Consider the following 23177-nt stretch of genomic DNA (forward strand, 5'->3'; position numbering starts at 1 on the left):
AAATGGTCGTGTACCATTCAGAATTGACCGTCCTGCGTTGCTCTAACGCCACTGTTGCCACATGACCGTTAATGCCGAAGAAACAGGCAATCATTTGTTTCGATGTGCTTCTTCCTCGAACAACTTTTGTTGGTTTTGCCTCGTCTTGGAAGACCCATACAGTTGATTGCTGTTTTGTTTCCGGCTCATATGCATAGATCCATGATTCGTCACCTGTGTAGATGTTATACACAGCCTTTGATGTACCTTGAACGTATTTTTCCAACATTTCCTTGCACCAATCGACACGAGCCTTTTTTTGAGCGTTTGTCAGATTATGCGGGATCCAACGCGAACAAATTTTTTTTACGCTCAAATGTTCATGCAATATTTTATTGATGCTAGTCATACTAATGTCCAAAGACGCCTCTATCTCACGGTATGTCACATGACGATCTTGCTTTATCAGTTCACGCACAGCATCGATCTTTTCTGGCACAACAACGGATTTTGGACGACCTGCACGGGATTCGTCCTGGATCGAACATCGACCACGATTAAATTCGTTATACCAATTTTTTACAGTGCTGTAGGATGGCGCTTTATCGCTGAATAAAGAATTAAGTTCATCGAAGCACTCTTGTCTTGACAATCCACGTCGAAAGTTATGAAAAATAATGGCACGAAAATGTTCACGATTCAATTCCATTTTTTGAAAGAGAAGAACTTTTCAATTTACTGTCAACAACACAAATGAAGCTATAATGGTAAATCGTCTGCTGAATTTATGTTTAAAAATATCAAACTTTCGATTAAAATCGTCTGCGGACGCCTAGCAACACTTACTGTTGCCAAGGCCAGAAATATAAATAGCATCCCTCGTATGTTACATTTTTCCTCATTTCATGGTATCATTTCAAATATTAATACGGAAATACTAAATCAAAAAAAAAAGATTTTTTTCGAAAAAAAAATAACATTTTATCATGCGGAAAACATTTTTCTCTTTGAATATCAATTTGCGTATACAATTTACAAATACATGTTTATAAATACACCAGAAATAAAAAATTATAAAAATAAAATGCAGCATATCTTTTTCAAAGCTAAATTAATGGAAACACCTGCATCATTCACTTCCTTTCGAAATATCCTTCTAAACGTCGTATCATTATCGTCAATTGTCCCGTTAGAAAATCAATTTTTGGTTTGATTTCATTTCAAATACTACTTAATAATGCACAATTCCGCTATCCAATCAGATCACAGTCTGAAAATAAAAATGGACAAAAAAACTTTGATTTGATATCAACGAGAATTGAAACTATTCAAAACAAATTTCTGTGTGCATTAAATGCATGAATAAATTTGAGCGAAAGCAACAAAAATTCAAAATATGACTAGTAAATGTTAAAAAAAGGATATATATTTATTTATATTTGTTCATATAAAATGAAGAAATATTAAATCTACGAAGTACATATTTGTAAATAAATAAGTAAGTTTGCATTATATATATTTTATTATACATTTCTGATATAAATCTATTTCATTATAAATTTATTTTGGAATAAAATTATTTTGCTATAAATATATTTAGAAAAAAGTCTATTTTTATAAAGATTTATTTAGCAAATATCTATTTTCTGTTATATATTTGCAACTGAGTAAGTGAATTTTTATTACATACATCATAATACCATTCTGCTAACAAAATATTTAGCTATTTTGCTATAAATCTATATAGCAAATTATTTTTGCAATAAATTCAAAAAATTAGGTATTTGAAAATGGATAAGCAAGTTTTCCGTCTGTGCTTAGGGACATCTGTTCCACTAGCACGATTAATCAAAACATTAAATCTCATTTTTTGATATAAATTTTCAAAAATATGCGTTCAATAATATGAATAAGTAAATTTTCTCTTTAATTATTATGAAGTCTGTTTTTTCTATAAATTTATACTGATATGAATATAGTTTGATAAAAAGTCTCAAAAATAGCTAATTGCAACTTTATAGGAATAAATATTTATTATATACACTATAATGTCTTTTTTTTAAATAAGTATACGTCGCTTTAAATCAATTTTGCCAACAAAACATTTCTTATATTTTTCTTAAGAACTGCAAACATCTATTCTTTAAATTGAAAATAATAAATGAAGTAAATAGAAAAGGCAAATTTCTTTCATCACTGAGAAAAAAATTATGATCAAAACTACCAGAATATGGTAAAAATTACCGTATTTCTGGCTCTATGAAAACACCAAAAAGTTCGGTAATTTTTACCAAAGCGCTTCAGTAATGTTCTTGGTAAAACAAACAGCAAAATATGGCTTCATATCATCTGATAAAATTTGATAATTGTGACAAAATTTGGTAATTTCACCTTAGGTCTTGGCATATAAATCATTTATTTGATAAAATCCTTTATTCGATAATTTTACAGTTTTGTATTTTTTATTCGATGTTGTATTAAGAGATATAATTTTGGAAACCAGAAGAAGAAAGCGTTACCATATGAATAGAAAAATTATCAAATGAATGATTTAAATATCATAAATTTTGATTTCCTTCTTTCCGGAATTATGGTTTTTTACCAGAAATGTTATTACGATACAGTACGGTAATTTGACCAAAATATTTTATCTGTGTTTAAATAAACGTAACTTTGTGAGTATAATTAATGAGAAAATTCGCTCAATCCACAGTTCAAATTAAACATTCTTTTCTAGCTTATATACATAAAACATTAGACATAATTTTGAAAACCAGTATTTCCAGTTAAACATTACCATATAAACGAAAAAATCACAAAACTAATGGTTCAAGTACCATATGTTTTTATGTTATCACGTTGTTTTATTATTACGTTGTTTATTTACCAGAATTACGTTGTTTTTTTTACCAGAAATGTCATTATTATTCAGTACTGATTTTATACCAGAATGTTTTTTCACAGTGTTCAAATAAATATAACTTTATAAGAATAATTAATAGGACAATTGTTAAAATCCATGGAATAGATTATGCTTTCTTTTATAGCTTCTATGCATAAAACATGCCTTCTGTTTCGGAAACAGACTCTCCTTTTATGAATGGAACTTTAAGCGATGAACAAGCTTCTCGTAAAGATGCGAATGATGTCGTATTTATCCTAACAAGCTCCTTTCTCATTTTCACTATGCAATCAGGTAGGTTTCAGGAAACAAAAAATATTTACTTTAAATTTGCTTCAAAATACTTCCAGACAAACTATGTGCGTGTTTAAATATATTAAGTAATATCTACTTACTTTACATACTAAACGCTTTATACGATTTCACCTTTCATAATGTAATAAATGCAAATCAAGGTTTTTTAACCATATTTTGATAAATCAATGATAAATGAAGTAATTGCGAGACTTTTTATTTGTAAAGTTTAATGTCAAATATAAAATTCAATATATCTATCACTCTTAGAAATAACTTTTGATGATTTAGCAATCCTTGATCTGTATTTCCTTAATTTTTAGAATCATTCCGTCGTGAAATCACGTGGTTTATGGTGCAACGCAAACTCTCATATGTATGACGAAAATGTGTCCTCAACTCGAAACCTCATCGAAGTGCAATGTGGGAAATTGTTAAGTAAAATGACGAAACTAGAATAAAGACTAGCCAATCGAAAACAAAGTGACGAATTAAGCTGTCTGTTTTGTATCGTGTTCAAGGAGTTAGCTTTGCACTAGGAATATCAGGAGTTCGAATCCTGCTTCGGGCAAGGAATTAATTTTGCTTTATGTTCTATCCGTCCTTGTTGTGTGGTGCCCACATTGAAGTGATCATTAGAAAAGTTAGATATATTAGGCACCACGTGCCTTTTTTTTAGAAAAAAATATATAATGGCGAAATTTTTTTAATTTTGACGAAATTCGTTTCCTTGAAGAAGTGACAGTTATATAGTCACTTTGACGACATTTCTGCTAGGAGCATATACCAGGAAACGGTTTCGTCAAGAAAGTCTCGTGATACTTGAATATTCTTTTTTTACAGTGATGGTATAGAAGTAACTCTAGTTGAATATTATAAAAAAACTTAATGATTTTTTCATTGCATCTTAAATTCGACCGTAAATAAAATTCATTACCAATTATATATAATTCTCTGACGTGGCTCCCAAATTTTGGATGTATTTCTTTTCCGCCGGTGGCAACGTTTGCTTTGTTTTGAAAACACCAAAGCATTCTGCCTTTTAATGATGTGTTTCTGATCTAATATATATAATTCTCTCACGTTTCTCCCAAAATTTTGGCTGAAGTACTTTGTACAACTAAATAAGATTCTTTTCACAACAGTTAAATATTTACTTTATTTTCTTCATTCATAGAGAAAACAGTCGGCAAAGAATTCTGTTAGGTTTAAAAAACATTTCGCTAAAAAAAATAACGAATTCTGATAGATATTAAAATAAACAACTTAAAAAATAAAAATGCTGTTGCTGGCGATAGAATTTTTTGAAAGTTAACTTAGCAACATAAATCAAAATGACATAGAAGCGCAACTAGATCAAAATTATGATACCTGAGCGCTTGACGTAACAAATCCTTCAATTCTAAGAGTGTTGTATCGCCAAAGGCCCAAATTAACAATTGTGTTCTTAAAGAAATTCTATAAAAAGTTTTAAACAAACAACCTACTTCTACAACTGCTTCTTGAAGAACTTGGCTCATTGATTAAAAATATTGTTTTAATTTTATAGTACTAACTTTACTTCTACTTTCATTATTGCGATGATCCTCTTTCATTACATTTTACAACTTTATGCGAAATTTGAGGACTTTAAGTTGTTTTGTGGTTGAATACTGACATTTAGAAATGTGTACATAAAAAAAATAATATTTAGAGGTTAAGAATTGCCTCAGAAAAATTTGAGTTGTTGACATTGAACTTAACAATAGAAACAATCGTTTTTGTGAAAAATTGAATTTTATTGTTGAAATCAAAACTATAAATATTGTGTTTCAACTTAACAATACTACCGTAATTTATACTTTAGAATTGCCTCGGAGAAATTTGAATTGTTAGCAATGACTTAAACAAAAAGTTTTATTTTAACTGACAAATACTATATTATAATTTTAACTTTTTCTATGACTATACTCATTTTCTTACTCTTTTCTTTGTTTTTTATACATTTTATTTTTTTGTGATAAAATAAAAAACTTATAGTTGTTCTGCTTCTGAACACTGATGAAAACACAAAATGATGGGCTTCATCAACAATCAAAAATATATACATTTATTTTACAAATTCCATATTATTAAGGTGGCGCCCTTCAGAGAATTAAAAATACAAAATTATCTTCATCAAAGCCGATGCTTTACATCCGGCGTTCAGTGGCAGACTACTATTTCATATTGTTTTACAACACATGGCTTTAGCCCTCTGGTGGGAAAGACTTTAAAACAAAACTTACAACAGTTACTTTTCTCAACAACTGAAATTTAGAATAGTGTGATTAAGAAAAATATGTGAACTATTTGCAATTTCAAATTAATACTGAAATGTTCAGATTTAGAATTTTCTACAGTGAAAAGTTTTCGGAACTTCAGTGTTCAAAAAAGTATACAAAAACTAGACGTTAAGAACGTATCCAATGAACGAGCAAAGCGAGCATTCCGAAATGACCTGTGAAAGCAGTTCCGCGGGTTGGAGAGCTCCAGCGAGCAGGGGGCGAAGCCTCCTAGTTTTATATAAATCGTTTCTGCTACATTATAGTGAACAAAAAGTTTTACTTCGTATTATAGGGAGAGACATCAAGATTAATAATATTTTGCTGTAAGAAAATTAAGCAGACTTTTTTGTATTAGTAAATCTGAGAATCCTTTTATAAGAGTATCTAAGAAAATCCATCCTCAGTAAAAAAAATTTTTACGTATAAAGATTTATCTACTAAAAATATTCAACAAAAAGACATAAGCCTTTCTTTCATTTTACACAAAAGTTCTTAATTTATTAATGAAATTTTTTCGCTTAAAAAATTAGATTTCTCAATTCAAAACATATCAATTTTAATCATATAAATGTTTTTTTGATTAAGTAATTTAATTTACCTCCTACTCTCAGAAACATAATTTGTTTACGTTAACAGAATTACATTGCCTTTTCTTAACTGTACTTTTTTGTTGCAGGTTATGCTCTTTTAGAATCTGGCATCGTGTCTAGAAAAAATGAAGTGAATATTTTAGTGAAAAACGCCACAAATGTTCTGACTGGAGGTTTTGCATATTGGGCTTTTGGTTTTGCTCTTAGCTACGGAAAGACATATTCTAATCTTTTCATTGCAGTTGGTTCTTTTTTTATCACCGCCACGCCAGATGAAATGGGAGTTGTTTACTCGAAATTCGTCTTTGAAGTATGAATCTTTATTTTATGTTGTTTTTATTGGACATAAAATAGATATAAGGTGATACCCAATCAATTTTTAACAGATTTTTCAGATACATAAATAACATTATTTTTTATGCATTCTCATTTAGTTTTAAGGTATTTCAGGTTTAGATACATGGTTACAAAATACATTTTTGACAAACATAAGAATTTATCCCAGCAACAACAATAAAAAAAGAACATCTCAAAAAATCTGCAGAAGAAAAACTTTTTTAAGTAAATGTGAAGAATTCCTCAAAATTTATGAAGACAGAAAAAAATCTTTACTTTTCTTCAATTTAATCTTAAGAAAATCTGCAGAAAAATTTCTTTAAATATTTTTCTCTAAATATTCTAATGACCTCTTGCAGATAAGAAAATATGTACTTTTTCTATTAATTTTATCTTCATAAAAACTTCCAAAAATTTTATTTCTTTTTTCGATAATTCCATAAGACTTTACAAAACACCAAACTGATTTGTGCCATACGCTAACCAATAAACTCCTTCCTTTTATATCAGAAATTAAGGGAAGATTAATTCTTATTTGCTCTTGAATTCTTTTAAAATTCTATTTGTGTAAATTTTGAGATTGTACTTGTTTTTAACATTTTTTCAGGATCTATATTTCTCCTTAAAACTACCAACTTTTTAAAGAAAAATCTGTTTATTTTTATTCATTGATGCTTTGGTTTGAAACGGAATTCAAACTAGATTCATGGTAAAGATTTTTTGCATTTCTTTAGAAAAAAAATTTCTGATTTTCTACATTTTCCTATTTTTCAGAAAACATTTGCAAAAAATCTGGACATATTTGAAACAAATATATTTTTACTTCTTCTTCAGAAAATCTGAGAGTATTAGAAACAAATTTTCTTCTCATTTTCAGCAGAAAATATCTGAAGAATATTTGAAGAAAACAATTATCCTAATACCGTAAGATTTTCTTCGGACTATTTTTTTATTGAATCAACAAAGATTTAATATTTTGTGCTGTGGCAAAACTGAATTATGCCCAACTAGTTGCGAAACACAGGGTTGAAATAAAAATGCTCAGTAATAATGTAACAAAACATATCTACAAATTATAATTTTTTTCATAACTCCAGGCACTGATCTTTCATTCTTATAACCTTAGAAGACCGTTACCCGGAAGGGGGAACTGCGGACCAAAGTGGCATAGGTAAGAATCATTACCCTTAGAGTGGACCAACACAGAACAGAGGGCAACCCACAGAGAAGCATCCATGCCCTGAGCAGGATGCGAACCCGCAGTCAGGCCTTCTAAACACTCGGCCACCTGGCCGGCTACAAATTCTTGATTATATATAAGAAAAATATTTTTCTAATAATTATTACTAATCCATTCTTGCCTATTTTTTAAATTTCAATCATACTAGTAACATTATGTGTATTACTTTGTAAACCATGCTATATAAAAATCAAATAGAAACACTTTAATTTTATTGCAATAGCAGACTCACGCTAATTTTTTAGAACTAAGTATTGAAGCAATATTTTGTAGAAAAACTTATGCAAATAATGCTTCTCTTCCCAGAAATGCATCAAATCTTGAGTATAAATCTAATTGGGTGTACTATAGCCAACGTCACAGGTCGTGTTATTCCTACTAAATTTAGATTGTAAACAACATTTTCTGCGAACCTGATTTCTAGCAACAAGTAAACATTTAACGAAGTGTGTTGTTATAAGTCGTTACTCGTCAGGTTGGAAATGTATTAGTCTAGTTCCTTTTGAAATAATTTATTTTGTTGATTTATCTAAGTTTATGAATTTAGTAAACATATTTAAAACTCAGCTCATTAATCAAACTAAAAGGTAAATATTATTCCGAGTAAAATTTTCGGAGTGGAAGTAGTTGTGTTTTTTTCATATTATACCCAATTGCAGCATAAAGATTTCTGATTAAATCACGGAAAAATTGAAAACATTAAATTATCTATGCATTATTTTCCATCTAAAATACACTTGAAAACTCACTAAATTTTTCCTCTTGCCTCACTTTACGTAAGGTGTTCAAGTCACTAGTAAAACATATTATTAGTTTGTAAAAATGATGTCATGAGCTATAGAAACATTAAAGGTCATAATAATGACGAAATAAAATAAGATAAAAGTGATTCCAAAATATAATCAATTACTTTTAATATCGGTAAGAACAAAGGTGGGAATAAAATCAACAAGATTCAGTTTGTTTGTCCATTAGGACTAGAAAACGGAACATCTTTCGTAAATGGGCGAGCTTCATTCCGATTTATACAGGTTTCAGATTATTTTGAAAGCTCCTAAACGTTGTAAGGGACCTTAACTCTAATGAATCAGAGTTTGAAAATGCTGAACGATCTTCTTCACATCATTTTTAACAAAATTGTAAACATATAAAATAAGGGTGGTCATTACGAAACACCTTGTAAACATTAATGTAAACAAAAGTTTATAAAATATGTGACCGAAGTGCTGTAACTTGTTTCCAGTTAGCTTACGCAACGACTGCAACAACTTTAGTATCGGGGGCAATGGCAGAACGATGCAAATTCACCAGTTACTGTTTCATCACTGTTTTGGGAATACTTGTTTACAGTATTCCAGCTGGCTGGATGTGGCGAGAAAACGGACTTCTTGCTTCATTGGGTGCTGTGGATGTTGGAGGATCAGGTGTTGTGCATCTCGTTGGTGGAAGCTGTGGATTAGTGGCGGCCATCATTCTTGGACCACGGACTGGCCGCTATGATCGTGGTACTCAAATCCTGCCTTTAGGAAATCCTACAAATGCCTTGCTAGGCCTCTTCATGCTGTGGTAAATGCTGTTTGTTGTTATGAATATTTTTTAAAAACAAGTTTTATATACTATTTTTAAATGTATTTGAAGTAGTACAAATGAAATTCACATTCAACTTTACATTTTTATTTCTCTTTCACTTTTTATTTCAAATATATTTTTTGCATTAATTTTTAGACCTTTGAATATAGTTAGCTAAGAAACAGATACCTCTCTTAATGTTTTTTTTCTAGACTTTATAGTTTTAAATCAAAAATCCTAGCTAATAAGTTCTAAGTTAAATTATAAAACCAAAAAGAGAATAAACAAACTTTTATTTTAACAGGTTTTGATTTTTGACAATCAAATTATAGAGAGTTGCTGTTACCTGAAAATATGGAAAAGTTGGGTTTAACTAGGAGAGCGCTCGAAATTTTAAGCCACTTTATCTTAACTTCACATTTCGCATATCTTGTAACATTCTAAGTGAATTAAAATCATTTTGTACACAATTGTAAAACTCAGTTATCTATCATTCTAGAAAATATTTTTCATAGCTATTTATGATTTTTATTTAATAATGAAAGAAAATTTTTTGAATTGTTAGGTATTACAATTGTTTACCCTATTTTAAAACTTTTAAAATAAGACATTTTTGTAATTTATTTAACTACTTTAAGTTTTTTTTCTCAAAATACATGAATTTTAAAAAATTTACATAATTAATATTTTGAAATATTTTTTTTCTCTTTCGTGTGATTTCTGTAGACGATCAGTACCAAAGTATATCCTCACTATCTCATTGTTTTCATATTCTGACCTGCAGATTTTGTTTGATGACTTATCATCCTTATCAAAATGTTTTTATCGTAATGTTTGTTATGAAACGTTTGGTTCTTTGGTATCTATAACTAATTTAAATACTTGTAAATAAATACTTGTTAGAACTATTCACTAATTTGAGAATAATTTAATTATAAAATTATCTATACATGGTAAAAATAATTTACAGAAAGTAACTTAAACAGTCAAAATTAATGAAGGAAAAGGTGTTCAATGAATAAAGACGAATATTTTTTTAAAAAAAATTAAAGTTACTAAATATTAAATATTTTATTTCTTCGTCAATATGATATTTGTTTCATTTATGTGTTGCTGTGTTTCTCCCTTTCCAAAAAAAACTATAAAAATTTAAAATACTCTGAAATCCACATATAATTTAATTAATTTTTTCAATAATTCAATCAATAATTTTTTATGAAATTTTCTTGCACAAATACAATCTTTTATTTGAGCTCATTACATTGTTTTTACATTATTTCTTTATACTGATCACGTTTAAACTAGTTTAATGTATCACAATCAGTCTAAATGCAATTTTTCCACAGGTGGGGATGGTTAGGTTTCAGTGCTGGTAGTACAACTGGTATTGTTGATAATAAATGGAAATATTCTTCTAGGTAAACTGTTGAATATATTTACAATTTATACACATCGTGCTATTCTTATTCTTGTTGTTGTCTTAAGCCATTAAGGCAAGGGGAGTGATTGTTCTTGTTTTCCAGTGGCGACATCTGTGGCCAAGAATTTGACTTCTGCCACACCCGTTTATAGGGTGGATCCATTGATACATCCATTCATTCATCCACAGATAGTAATTTTGACCTGAACCAGAGAACTATCAATCTCAATTTAGTATCCCCAGAGGTATAATTTGTTATGGGAACAAAGAGAACTTTGCAACCCAACAGATTTGTCGTGTATCAGTAACCATTTACTACACGGGGTATTATTCTTGTAAACTGAGCATGTACCCATACTTATCGTATACTTATATCGTATACTGATACATATACTTATATCATAAATTCGTGCTTATAGGTATTTCAACTTATTTTGATAAGTAGTAATGAGTGAAAACTAAGCTCACTATTTGAGTTGAAAAAAATCGTTCGAAAAGGACACATTTTTAAAAAATTCAATATATCTGTTAAAAGCTTAAGTAAACTAAACTTTTAGCGAGTAATACTAATTTTTAAAAATCAAAAGCATATTAAATTACCGTTTCAGAAAAAGATTAACTTCTAGGATAGTTTCTAAATTACGTGAATTCGGATAATTTTTTTTTATTTAGGATAATTTCTAAATTAAAAGCAATAAAGGCTTCTTAGATTATAAAACTGGACATTTTAAAACTTTACATAAAACTGCAGTAGTCAGAGTTTTAAGCTTTAATTTAACATTAATGGTTGTTAGTGGCAATTTTTCCTTTTTGCATTTACAACTACAAATTACTAAAAAATATATACTTTTTGTATTATGCTTTATATGTCTGATGTATAAATACCTAGTTAATTATATATTTAAAGTATTTAGTCCTACTAAATTTTTAAATATGGCTTGAAAGGAAAAACAACTAAGGAAAAATCTTAAAATTTATAGATGCATATTTTTATATAAACCAAGGAAAGTTATTCAAGATAAAATCTCAAACTAATTACTCTGAAAATCTATTTATTTATTTTTAAAAAAATGATGCAGACAAATACATTAATGCTTTATATTTATTATGGATTTTTCATATATATAGAAATTGTTACATCAAAGTAAACCATATTTAATAAAAAGATTCTGCAACTTTTCACTACACAAACACGGATTTAATTTAAACCTTATAGTATTTCTTAGTTACTTTGTAACGTCATTCACAAACTTGTTTTTTGTTATTCTAATTATACTATAAAATCTCGTTGAATATTTTTCACTCAAGAGATTATTTTTCAATAGGGCAGAAAATTAACTTTTAATATTTATTAATAATTTTAAATAGTTATTTTAATACTTTTATTATTTTGTGCTTTTTATTTTAATTTTATACTTTGACTGAATGAAGTTTTGCTTGAAATTTATTATAAGAGTAATTTTAATTTGATTAATGTCTAATAGAAGCAAACGATAATGTAACACAGTAAAGTAATATCATATGATAATAAATCATAAGCACTTAGCTTAGTTTTAAATGGACAATAAATAAATATTACATTTAAATACAATAATACAAACGCTAAATAAATATGACTTATATTATACATCAATATTACGCAATATCAGTATTTACCAATTATGATGATTTAATAAAGGACGATATTTAGCTATATTATGTTATAGAACAAATACGGAACAAATTTATTTTTACTCGAATAACAGAATTGTATTGATTGCAAATTAGAATATAAAATTACTTAAATTCAATGTAATTTAAAATTATTTTGTTTATTAGAAGTATTAAATTAATCTTAATTTTTTTTTCCTTTTAAATCACACAGAGCTTCAGTAACAACTATTTTGGCATCAACTGGCGGGGGTCTAGTTGGTATGATTTTTAGGTAAATATAACATAATTTTCTAACTTCAAAATGTTTGGGGGGAAAACTCGGTACAAATACTTATACATTGCTTTACTGAACACAAGCAATTGAAATCCAATTTTTATGTATATTGAATAATTCTTTGCACATTGACATTGATAGCTGTCCACTTTTTATCCCTAACACTTCATATCTTTTGTCCCGGTCAAGCACCATTCACCATTGACTAAAACGGGCAACCTTTAACCACTGCTTTATTTGAAAAAGCCCGACATTATTTATGAAAAACTGCATAAAACTTTTTCCAAGAAGTAATAACAATTTTTTCAACTCCCTATGGAGTAGAGTGAATCGAAAAAGAAATGAAATCTTAAATTTCGAAGCATCTTAATGCTGAAAAGTTGCCTATTGAAATAAGGAAAAAAATTGGCATAAAAACTTTAAACTCTTAAAATCAATTAATATCTTCCATTCGCATATCATACTTAAAATTAATGAAACTTCAAAAACTCACAGCTTTTAAAAAAAATGTATCAGAATTTGATTTATTTAGACTATTTAAACTATTAAACAAGCATAGAAAACTAAAACGTGTTTAGTTCAAAAGTTTTAGTCAACTTAAATTTTTTTAAAGAAAACCTGATTTTTTTTTAAACTTTCGTTAATTTTAAGTACGATGCTCAAACGGTAGATATTAACTGATTTAAAAAACTATACGTACCGTTTTTATTCTTAATAGAATAGACAATTTTTCCGCACTAAAGGGCTCCGAAATTCAAAAACAATCACTTTTTTCGACCTACTTTATTCAAGAGATTGAGGTTAGGAATGAGGGTATGATATTAAATTTTTTATGTAATAGTGAAAAACAACATTTATTAATTGTCCGATTTATCTTAAATATTTTAAGTTAACTATAATTTTAAATTTATTTCAAAGAATATGTAGAAAGACTTACAGCTTATTAGTTGCATACATCTATCATTGTCAAATTACTTACAGCTATTTTGCAAAGGATGGAATTCATGATGTTGCAATCCTGATGAATGCAGTCATGGGATCTTTAGTGGCTATATCAGGTAATTTCTTTTTAATCTTTTAGATGAAATAATCTAATAAATAAACTAAAAAGAATCAGTAAAATACTTAAAAACAGCAACCGCAGAATAATTTTAGCCATTTAGACATATTTGAATTTTTTTAGCCATCTTGTTAAAAACTGAAAAAATAATTTTATCAATGGATTTATCAATTGATGTGTGTTGCTTAAAAGCATCATTTATTTTTTTAAAAAAAAGCAAATAACATTACAATAAAATAACTCGTAAAACTTAAATTATATTATTCTTTTAAAACAGATAACTATATTCATTACATGCAAAAAATAATAGTTTTATAAATCGATAATACAACACAAAATAAATAAATTACAAATAAATAGTTTTAATAGATAACATTAAAAGATATAATAAAAATATCAATATAACTAAAAAATAAGCAAATAACTATCAAACTAGAGATAAAAAATTAAAAACAAGCAAATCCTTCTGATGCATTAAGTTGTTTATATCGGTAAAAATATATATTGGCGGCTAAAATTTATTACTATTATACACATAAAAATACATCGTTAATACATATAACAATACTATTCAAAGTATATCTATCCTGCTTAAGATGAAAAAGACTTCTCAGCACCATGACGTACATACATCTCCAATGAATTCCATCACTTGTTAACATTGGTGGCAACGAGATAGCAGATAGATTGATCAAAGAGGGCAGTGAGGAAGATATATTCACAGGGTCATCACTTACTTATCAGGAACTTTACTCCAACGAAAAATATAGACAAAAATCAATCTGGCAAACTCCACCTACGCACCAATGGTACACCGCAACATCTCCTGGCACCCTTCTGGGAATCAATAGCAATCGAAGCTCCCAGACTGCCTTGGCCAGATTCTCAAGTGGTCACCTAAAATGTCTCACATTCGAACGTGGCACCAAAATTTACCCGACTTGTAAAAAATGCTGCGTCCATCCAGCCTCACAGAAACATATACTTGATTGTGTCGGACTATCCAGGGCGGACTAAACTTCCGATCCCCTTCTTGTCGTCGACTTTCTGGCTGACAACAACTTTTTGGAGTTGATTTGACTAATGTCAGATCTATGAGGATAAGCAACAACAACAACATACTATTCGAGAAACATAATCATTATGTTTTCAACATTTTAACACTGTAGTCCCTCTGGGGTCATTTTGATCGTTTCTTGTACTTTCTCATGTAAGTTTTGAAGATACACGAGAGCTTTGAAGCTTTTTTTTTTTTTTTTTTTTTTGAAACCCTANTTTTTTTTTTTTTTTTTTTTTTTTTTTTTTTTTACTTTACCTAAATTGTTTCTAAGCATATTATATCAAAATTTTATGCCATTCTTTTGATTAATAAAATAAATAACTGGGGAAGTATCTAAAGCAGCCAAAACAGATCATTTTGACAATCATAAGAAAAATCCATCATTTTTGAAATTTTACGTCTATTTTTAATTTTGCAGAACTGCAAACATTATGAATTGTAGAACATAAACTAGGTTTCACCTTGTTAAAAAAATAGTCACGCGTAACAGATTTTGTGAAATTATATGGTATCTTAAATTTAATTAGTGAAGTAGCTTAGTTGAGCTCCTATTGAATTCCTATTTCGTTGCTGCGTCTGAAAAATACAAAATTTAAAAAAAATTTCATTGCTATCTTTATTTGTGCAAGTTGAAAAGCAAGCAAATGAATTGCAGCCTGGTGAAAGTATAGTACTCTAATTATGGAACCACACCTAAACACCAGGCGTCTCAGTTGTTGTTGTTGTCGTAAGTCATTAAAGCAAAGGTGCTATTGTTCTTACTTTCCTTATTATTTATATTCATGTAGTTTTTCGATTTTCGTATTACTTGTGTTCTTGCGAAAGAATAATCTGTAATGCAATACTACGTAATATTAGAATATTGCGATAACGTTAAAAAAAACGAAAAAAGAGTTTCTTTAATCTGTGAAAACTCCTACAAATTCTATTTTGAACAATATTAATCGTTTACTTTGAAATAACATCAATTTCTTATGAGGGTCAAATTGATCCCAAATGGTGGTTTTAGGTAAGTCAAAAATCTGGCTGTTCTAGTGTTAAAGTGTTTTCAATGTGTCCATTGCTTAGACCATCAGGAGATTGCATTATTGTCCGTCCATGGGATAGCAGGCTTGACAGTTCTTCCTGTAATACCTCTCCTATACCGAGTGCACAATGATTATTCAAACAACACATTTGTAATTTATGGAATAACCGGTGTTTTGGGGCACTAGCATATAGCTAATAATTAAACTAAAAATAAATCAGTAAAATACTTACAAACAACATATTTTAACTTATTTTAGAAATTGTCATTAAACTAAAATCTAAATAAATGACAGCTAAGTAGTGTTATCTGTGAATTCATTACTAGATGTATATTACTTAAAAGCATTTATAAAAAAAGCACTATTATAACACTACAGCAACACAAGTAACATTGCAACAAAATCACTATTATCATAAATTATATTAATATTATAAAGCAAATAATTAAACTCACTATATGTGCAAAATTAACAAATTTCGAAATTGACTATAACAATATAAAAATAATTAAATTAAAAATAAATTAATAAAATTAATATATCATTAAAAGATACGATAAAAGTAATAATATAACTTAATAAACAAATAACTAACAAACTAGTAGTAAAAAAATTAAAAACAAACAAATACTTCTATATCAATTTGTTCTTGTCAGTAAAAAATGATTTTCGTGACTAGAATTTACTATTTCTAAAAAAAAAACACTGTTAATTCATGCAATACATACAACAAGACATTCTGCAATGATAATAATTATTCTCAATAATTTAAAATGTATATTCAATGTTTCTATTGTATACACCATTAGGAGGTTGCACAATTGTTCGTCCATGGGAATCCATTGTGATCGGGATGGTAGCAGGCTTGATAGTTCTTTTTGCAATACCTCTCATAGACCGATTGCACATTGATGATCCAACCAACACATTTGCAGTCCATGGAACAGCCGGTGCATGGGGACTTCTTGCAATTGGTCTCTTCTCCGTTGGTGATAACATGAAAAACTATACAAGAGGGCTAAATGGATTGTTCAAAGGTGGAGGATGGAGACTTTTTGGAGCACAGGCATTGTCTTGTGGTGTACTTTTTGCCTGGAGTTTTGCTGTTTCCGCTGTCTTGTTTTATGTAAGTGAAATTTACTGAGTGCAGGTAATTCGTATGGAAAATTATCCGTTTTAAAATTATCTAAATTAGAAGATATCAAATTAAAAACGTAGATAAACAATTAAATTAATTATTATTTGTTTGAATATAATTTTGGAAGATGATGATACAAGAAAAGAAAAGATAATTATTTTAAAACTTTTAAAAAATAATATTTTGAAACTGAAAAACAATTCCTCCAAAAGTAAAAAATACTGTATCTAAACTTAAATAAAATTTACCATTACTTAAAGTGACCATTTCTTGTGTTGAGCACTTTAAAACTTTATAGATTATATCTATGGTTCAAATCGTAATTCCAATAATCTTTAAAACTAATAGTGGTCTGTAGAAATGCTCATGAGATAAAATCTTCTCTTTATTCAAAAGTCTGTTGAACACTAGTTAAACATCTAAAAATTACAATGTGCATTAAATATCGTCCAATATAATAATTTTATATTTATAATCTCTTTCTAATCGTAAAGTAACAATAATTGGAAATTTCATACATAAAATAATTAAAAAATTACAGTTGTGCACATCCTACTACTGAAAAATTTAATAAATTTACATAGTTTTAATTTTATTTCATTACCGGCTTTGAGAAACCGTCTCGATTCTGAGTTTACAACTATCAATGTGCATCTCTGTAGCCTTGTAATTTCTTAATCGATTCAGAAGACGAAGGAATTCCCTGATCAAGCATTGGGACAAATTAGTCTTCGTACAGGACTTTCTGGTGGAACTAATACGCATTTGCGCTACTTTGAGAGGAAAACCATAAAACCTCCCGCGATTCACCCAATGTCAAGTGAATTCTAACTCATGATCCGTCTACCACTGAGGAGATTTTACATTATCACTGTGGTAGGTGCCAAGTCAGAGCAGAATTCATATCAACCTCTGAGGTACGAACCTGGACACCTCATTAGGAGGCGAATACTCTATTCTCTGAGTTACCTCAGCTCAAAAATTTACAAAACTAACATTTTAGGAAGAAACATTGTCTTTAACTCATTGACTACACTTCTCAAAACCAGTTTTTCTCAATTATTTTTTAAAAAAATATGGAAACTAAAAAATTATATACTTTATATTTATTGCTAATATGTCTTCGCACAAAAGTCTATTTTGCATTTAATATAATGTAACACGATTATAATCTCGTTCCTTAAGAGATTTTTCCACCCAAATGTTTTTAAATAACTTATTTCGAAAAGAAAGTACTTTTTAGAATTTCTTTTCAAAACGAGTTGCGTTATTGCTTACGAAATGTAAAAAGTAGAATGGTTTATGCAAAAGTCATTTTCTTTTGAAAAGTGCTTCCAACAGATGCAGGTAAAATAATTCAGCTTTATTTCCAAGCACGTATGTTTCTATATTCTTTGTAACCATTACTTTTAAATTGTCAAATTGATCATTTTTATGGCTTATGTTTTGTAAACATCTTATTTACTTCATTGTGGTAATAAGTTATCCTTAATTTGCATACCATTCATAGCGTACAGTTTCTTAATGCTATTTCAAATTTATTTAGCCATTTTGTGTCATAGCATCTGGTTATGCAGGAAAATGAGGGTACTAAAAGAGGAGAATTTTTTATTTTTTTGCAATAAATCAATAAAAAAAACTATTACTATATAACAAAAAACTATTATGGGAGCAAGTAGTTCAGGAGACTATTTTAATAAAAGAAAATTATTTAACATAAACATGAGAAAATATTATTACATTGGGCAGTTAATATAAAAGAGGAATACTCTGGATAGTATTCAACTAAAGAATCAGCTCCGCATAGTATTCAACTCAAAAGTCAGCTCCGCATAGTATTCAACTCGCATCTTTTGCGCAGAAATCCCAAGTGTAACTACTTTCTCTAAAGTGTAAAAATTAGTAATTCTACAGATTATCTAGTTAATTTGCAGATTAACTAGGATTATGTGTAAAAGTACCGAAAATTTGCTTCAGCTTTCCAATTACCTAGGTAATCTGCAAACTACCTAAATCTAAATAATCTGTACAATACTTACTAGGCACTCGTTAGAATAAAATCTTTACTGGGACAACAGCAGCGTTTCTGTACATTTAAGTTACAAAATGTTATTTTTAATTATCTTTTGCTATCGAAAAAGTCAAATTGCTACACTAAAAAAAGAACTATGATTGATAATGATGGTAAAATTTTCCATGCTTCTTACTATATGGGAACACCAAAAAGTTCAGCAATTTATAACCGAATAACTTTTTTAATAATTTTGGTGAAATTATCTACAAAATATAATTTTATGATATGTGATAAAATTTGGTAACTGTGGTAAAATTGGGTAATTTTATCATGATACCTTAGAGAATGGAATAAAAGCCTTTTTCTTTTCTTTTTTTTTTTTAAAAAAGTTTTTTTTTAATTTACCTTTTTTTTGTTAAATTTACCTTTCAATCTTATATTTTCTTAACAAATGTGTAGTAATTGAATTGATAATTTTGAAAATCAGAACTTTCGGTACCATATGAACTGAGAAATTACTTAAAAAATGGTTTAAATACAGCATATTTTGCTTTTTTTGCCAGAATTATATTGTTGTTTTTTTTTTTTACAAGAAATAGCGTTACCATACATTACAGTAATTTCACCAGAATTGTTTTCGTCATATACATTGAAAATCAATGCATTAGTTGATAAAATTATTCCTCAGCCACTTTAAAATGTGTAATACAAATAATAAAAATGTTTAAAATATGGTTACAATTAAGAAAATTAGCATGATATCATTAATTTATTTTTCAATATCTAAAGAATCAAGTCAGTAAATACAATCAAACAACAAATTTTCATTGTTTGATTTATAAAAAAGAAAAGAAATATTTTTGAACTTTAACAATACAGAAACCGTTAATCCGCGCATTTTCTGAGTAAACTGGTAAAATCCCTCGATTCAAATTCACTCAATTCACAGATTACCTTAGTTTATCTGCAGATTAACAGTTTTCGAGCTTTAGTTGGAACATAATCTCTATTGGGGTGTGACGTGATGAGATGTGAATTGCCTGAAGTGGGGAAAAGCACCCCACCACATAATCATGTTTAACATGCTTAAATTTGAATTAAATTATAATAATTTGGATCGTTATGCGAAAATCTGGATAAAATTAATAATATTTACCCCTAAGTCTATTTATTGTATTCTAAATGTGGTTTCCATGAATAAGTTTCAATGCTTACATATATATTTCAAGTATTTCTTTTTTCAAATTTGTTGAGCACAAATTTGTTAACTTTTTTTAACAATTTTTTTCAACAACAACAAATTTAAAAAAAAAAAAAATTTATTTTTAGCAATTTTTTTTCTTTGGTAAAAATAAACTCATCATCATTCCAAACGAGAATGGTGTCACGATTTTCGGTCTCTTTCTTTTTTATAGATAACAATATTACGTTCATTTTTTAAGATTTACCAATAAAGTGCTAGTTTTTTAGTTCCCTAAAAAACTAAATATCTCATTATCGCATCAATTTCATTTGTTATTTAAATAAATCCTATCAGTTTTGTTTGTTATATTATAAATACCGTATGAAAACTGCTTATACTCTCTGTAAATAATGTTAATTCACGATACAAAATAAACTGTAAAAAATTTCTGTTAAAAACACACAACAATTATGTAACTACAGAAAATTTCCGTTCTCTTGAACTACAGAAATTTACTATTAAACTATATCGTAAACTGTCAAAAGAGATATTTTTCCGGTTAAGAAATGAAATCTGTAACCATTGTGGAAGATTATACCTGTTGGGTACAGATATTTCAGTTTTGAATATGAAAAACTTAGGTATCAAAGCGGCAATAAACAGTTTGATACATTGAAACAGATTTCGACCGGCTTGTATAGTGGTCAAAAACTTAGCCTCAATTCAGGTACAAATCCAAATTCGAAAAGTCTGAATTCAGCGATGTAAAAATAAATAAAAATTCTACGATGATTCTTTAAAAACTTGATGGCTTTCCATACTTCAAAAATAGCGAATAATCACCCAACATCTGGTACAATTTAAACACCAATCGGATTTTTAAAAATTTGTTTCAATATTCAAAACAGAAAGTATACAGTTAACCAAATTTCTCTACCGTACCCTAAGCAAAGAATATAGAAATAAGAAGTCCAGCTCTTCGAATATACGTAACTAACGCTGGAACCTGTTCAGTGTGGTATGCTATACCAGAAAAACAACTTACAGGGATACTCAGATTTAGGATCACAATTACTCAGATTTAGCAGGGCGTCATTTGAACTAAGATCTAGCGTATGCGCATAAGAAGCAAAGTGACCGGAAGTACGTCACCCGTGAACCGATTGTTAGACAACTTTACATGCGTGATTAGGTACGCTGCTCCCCGCTAATCGTCATTTTATTCTTTATTTCTATGTCAAAATGTGTTAGCAGATATAACTAACATGAATGATATAAACGTATTCTCAAAGAAATATCTTAATTAGTACAGTACTGTTTATCAATAGTGTAAAAGTACAAAACAAACCAATAATATTCATCCGAACTCTAGTATTGGTTAGGAGGAGAGGAGGGTGCAAACCGTTTCAGAACCTCAACTGTTGTGTCCCTAAATGTTGTTTTAACCTCTTCTTTCTAGCTCCCGTGAAAATTACGGGGTGAGATTCGCCCTCTATTTCTCGCTCCCGTGAAATTTCCGGGCTGGAGTGTTCAGTACTAAAGCTCCAATAAGAATAAAACTAATCATTTTTTTCCCGGAAAACATTTTATTTCTCATTTTACACACCAGATAGAAGTACCAGGATATTTTTAAGGTAATTGTAGACAGTCAGTTTATTTTAAACTAGATGGCAGCACTAATCAAATACGTGTATTTAGTAAAATAGGAGCTTTTATGACCGTTTTTTTGAAAATTAACCGATCGTTAAGGGGTTATACATAGTGACCGTGAGAAACCTTGGAGGATTGTTTAACATGAAAGCTGGACTTCTTCCCCTATGTATATTCTTTGCCCTGACCTACGGAAAATATTTGATGCATACAGATATTTTCTGTTTTGTTTTGTTACTGGAAATTTCTGTCAACATGTTCTTTTCCGTAATAAAACGGAATTTTTATTTTCAGTGTAGCTTTATCCTTTTTACTTAATTAACAACTGAAAGTTTCATTTTTTATAATTGCTTATGTTTTTCAGGCAGTTGACAAAACAGTTGGTCTAAGAATGCCTCTGGAAGAAGAAGTTTTAGGACCAGATTACGTCGACCATTGCCTCAAACACGATGGCAACTCTAAAATCATTGAAAAATTTAAAGCGAGGAAACGCAGAATGAGACGTTTTTAAAATGCCAGAACTGAAAACTTAATAAGGAAGAATGCATACTTTTTTTTATTAATTTGTGTCCTTATTTATTTAATAACTGTCACTTTTATTCAATAAAAAAAAAGTAGTTAAATTAAATTGCATTATAGAGTCAAATTTCTTTCCTTATTTCTTACTATAAAAAAATGATTTGAAACGCCGTGAACGATTTTTGACACATTGTGGTTTAATTTTTTCTAAAATATTCATTAGGTCTTCAAATATAACTTAGAAACCGTAACAAAATGTAAGTTAGAAACTGCAACTAAACCGAATCGCGCCAAATGCGTGAAAATAATAGAAATGTTAGAAAAATTTAATTACACGTAGCAAAAAATTTATTTCTTCAGTTTTTAAATAGTGTCCCATAACTAAGAATTGCACGCTTAATTTACAAATATGCATCAAGAAAAATGTAATACTCCTAAACCAAACATAAAAACGTTAAAAACGAGTTAGAATTAAAAATAGCCCTCAGGACAAACACTTCCTACATATTTAGCACAATTTGCATATACTACATTTCTTATATTGTGTTTTAGTTTATTTTGGGTTTTTTTTTTTGTGACACTGAGCTTACTAAATTAAATGAAATATAATTTCTATAATACCTTTTAATATTTAGTTAAAATTTTGCAAAAGTATTTTGCAAAATTTTGCATCGAGATAAGTTGTATCGTTATTTATATGCAACTGATTTTAAGAACACAAAAATAAAATAAAAAATCAAACTTGCCAAATGTCTAACAAATTAAGTTATTTATATCAAAACAACTTATGCCATTCTAATTAAGTACTATTGCCTCCTTCATGAGAAAGTTTTAATTATTGACTATACGAGTTATCAAGTGGTTAAATACGGAAAATTCTGGTTAAATTTAAGAACATTTTTTATATCTTTTTTAAATATATATGATAATAGCTTCCAAATACAATGATAGTATTTTAAATA

The 23177-nt window shown here is 28.6% G+C and overlaps 1 protein-coding gene across 1 annotated transcript; it reads left to right on the forward strand.

Moving 5' to 3' along the window:
- The first annotated feature begins 1309 nt into the window (after window positions 1-1309).
- Window positions 1310-22324, forward strand: LOC107455126 (putative ammonium transporter 3). Its single transcript, XM_016072586.3, has 9 exons — window positions 1310-1477; window positions 3027-3175; window positions 6158-6381; window positions 8891-9213; window positions 10563-10634; window positions 12501-12560; window positions 13545-13621; window positions 16521-16837; window positions 22061-22324. Exons 2-9 carry the CDS (start codon window positions 3043-3045, stop codon window positions 22205-22207), a joined length of 1353 nt encoding a protein of 450 aa, XP_015928072.1. The 5' UTR covers window positions 1310-1477; window positions 3027-3042; the 3' UTR covers window positions 22208-22324.
- The last annotated feature ends 853 nt before the right edge of the window (window positions 22325-23177 follow it).

The sequence above is a fragment of the Parasteatoda tepidariorum genome, chromosome 8, assembly GCF_043381705.1.
Source record: "Parasteatoda tepidariorum isolate YZ-2023 chromosome 8, CAS_Ptep_4.0, whole genome shotgun sequence".
Classification (NCBI taxonomy): domain Eukaryota; kingdom Metazoa; phylum Arthropoda; class Arachnida; order Araneae; family Theridiidae; genus Parasteatoda; species Parasteatoda tepidariorum.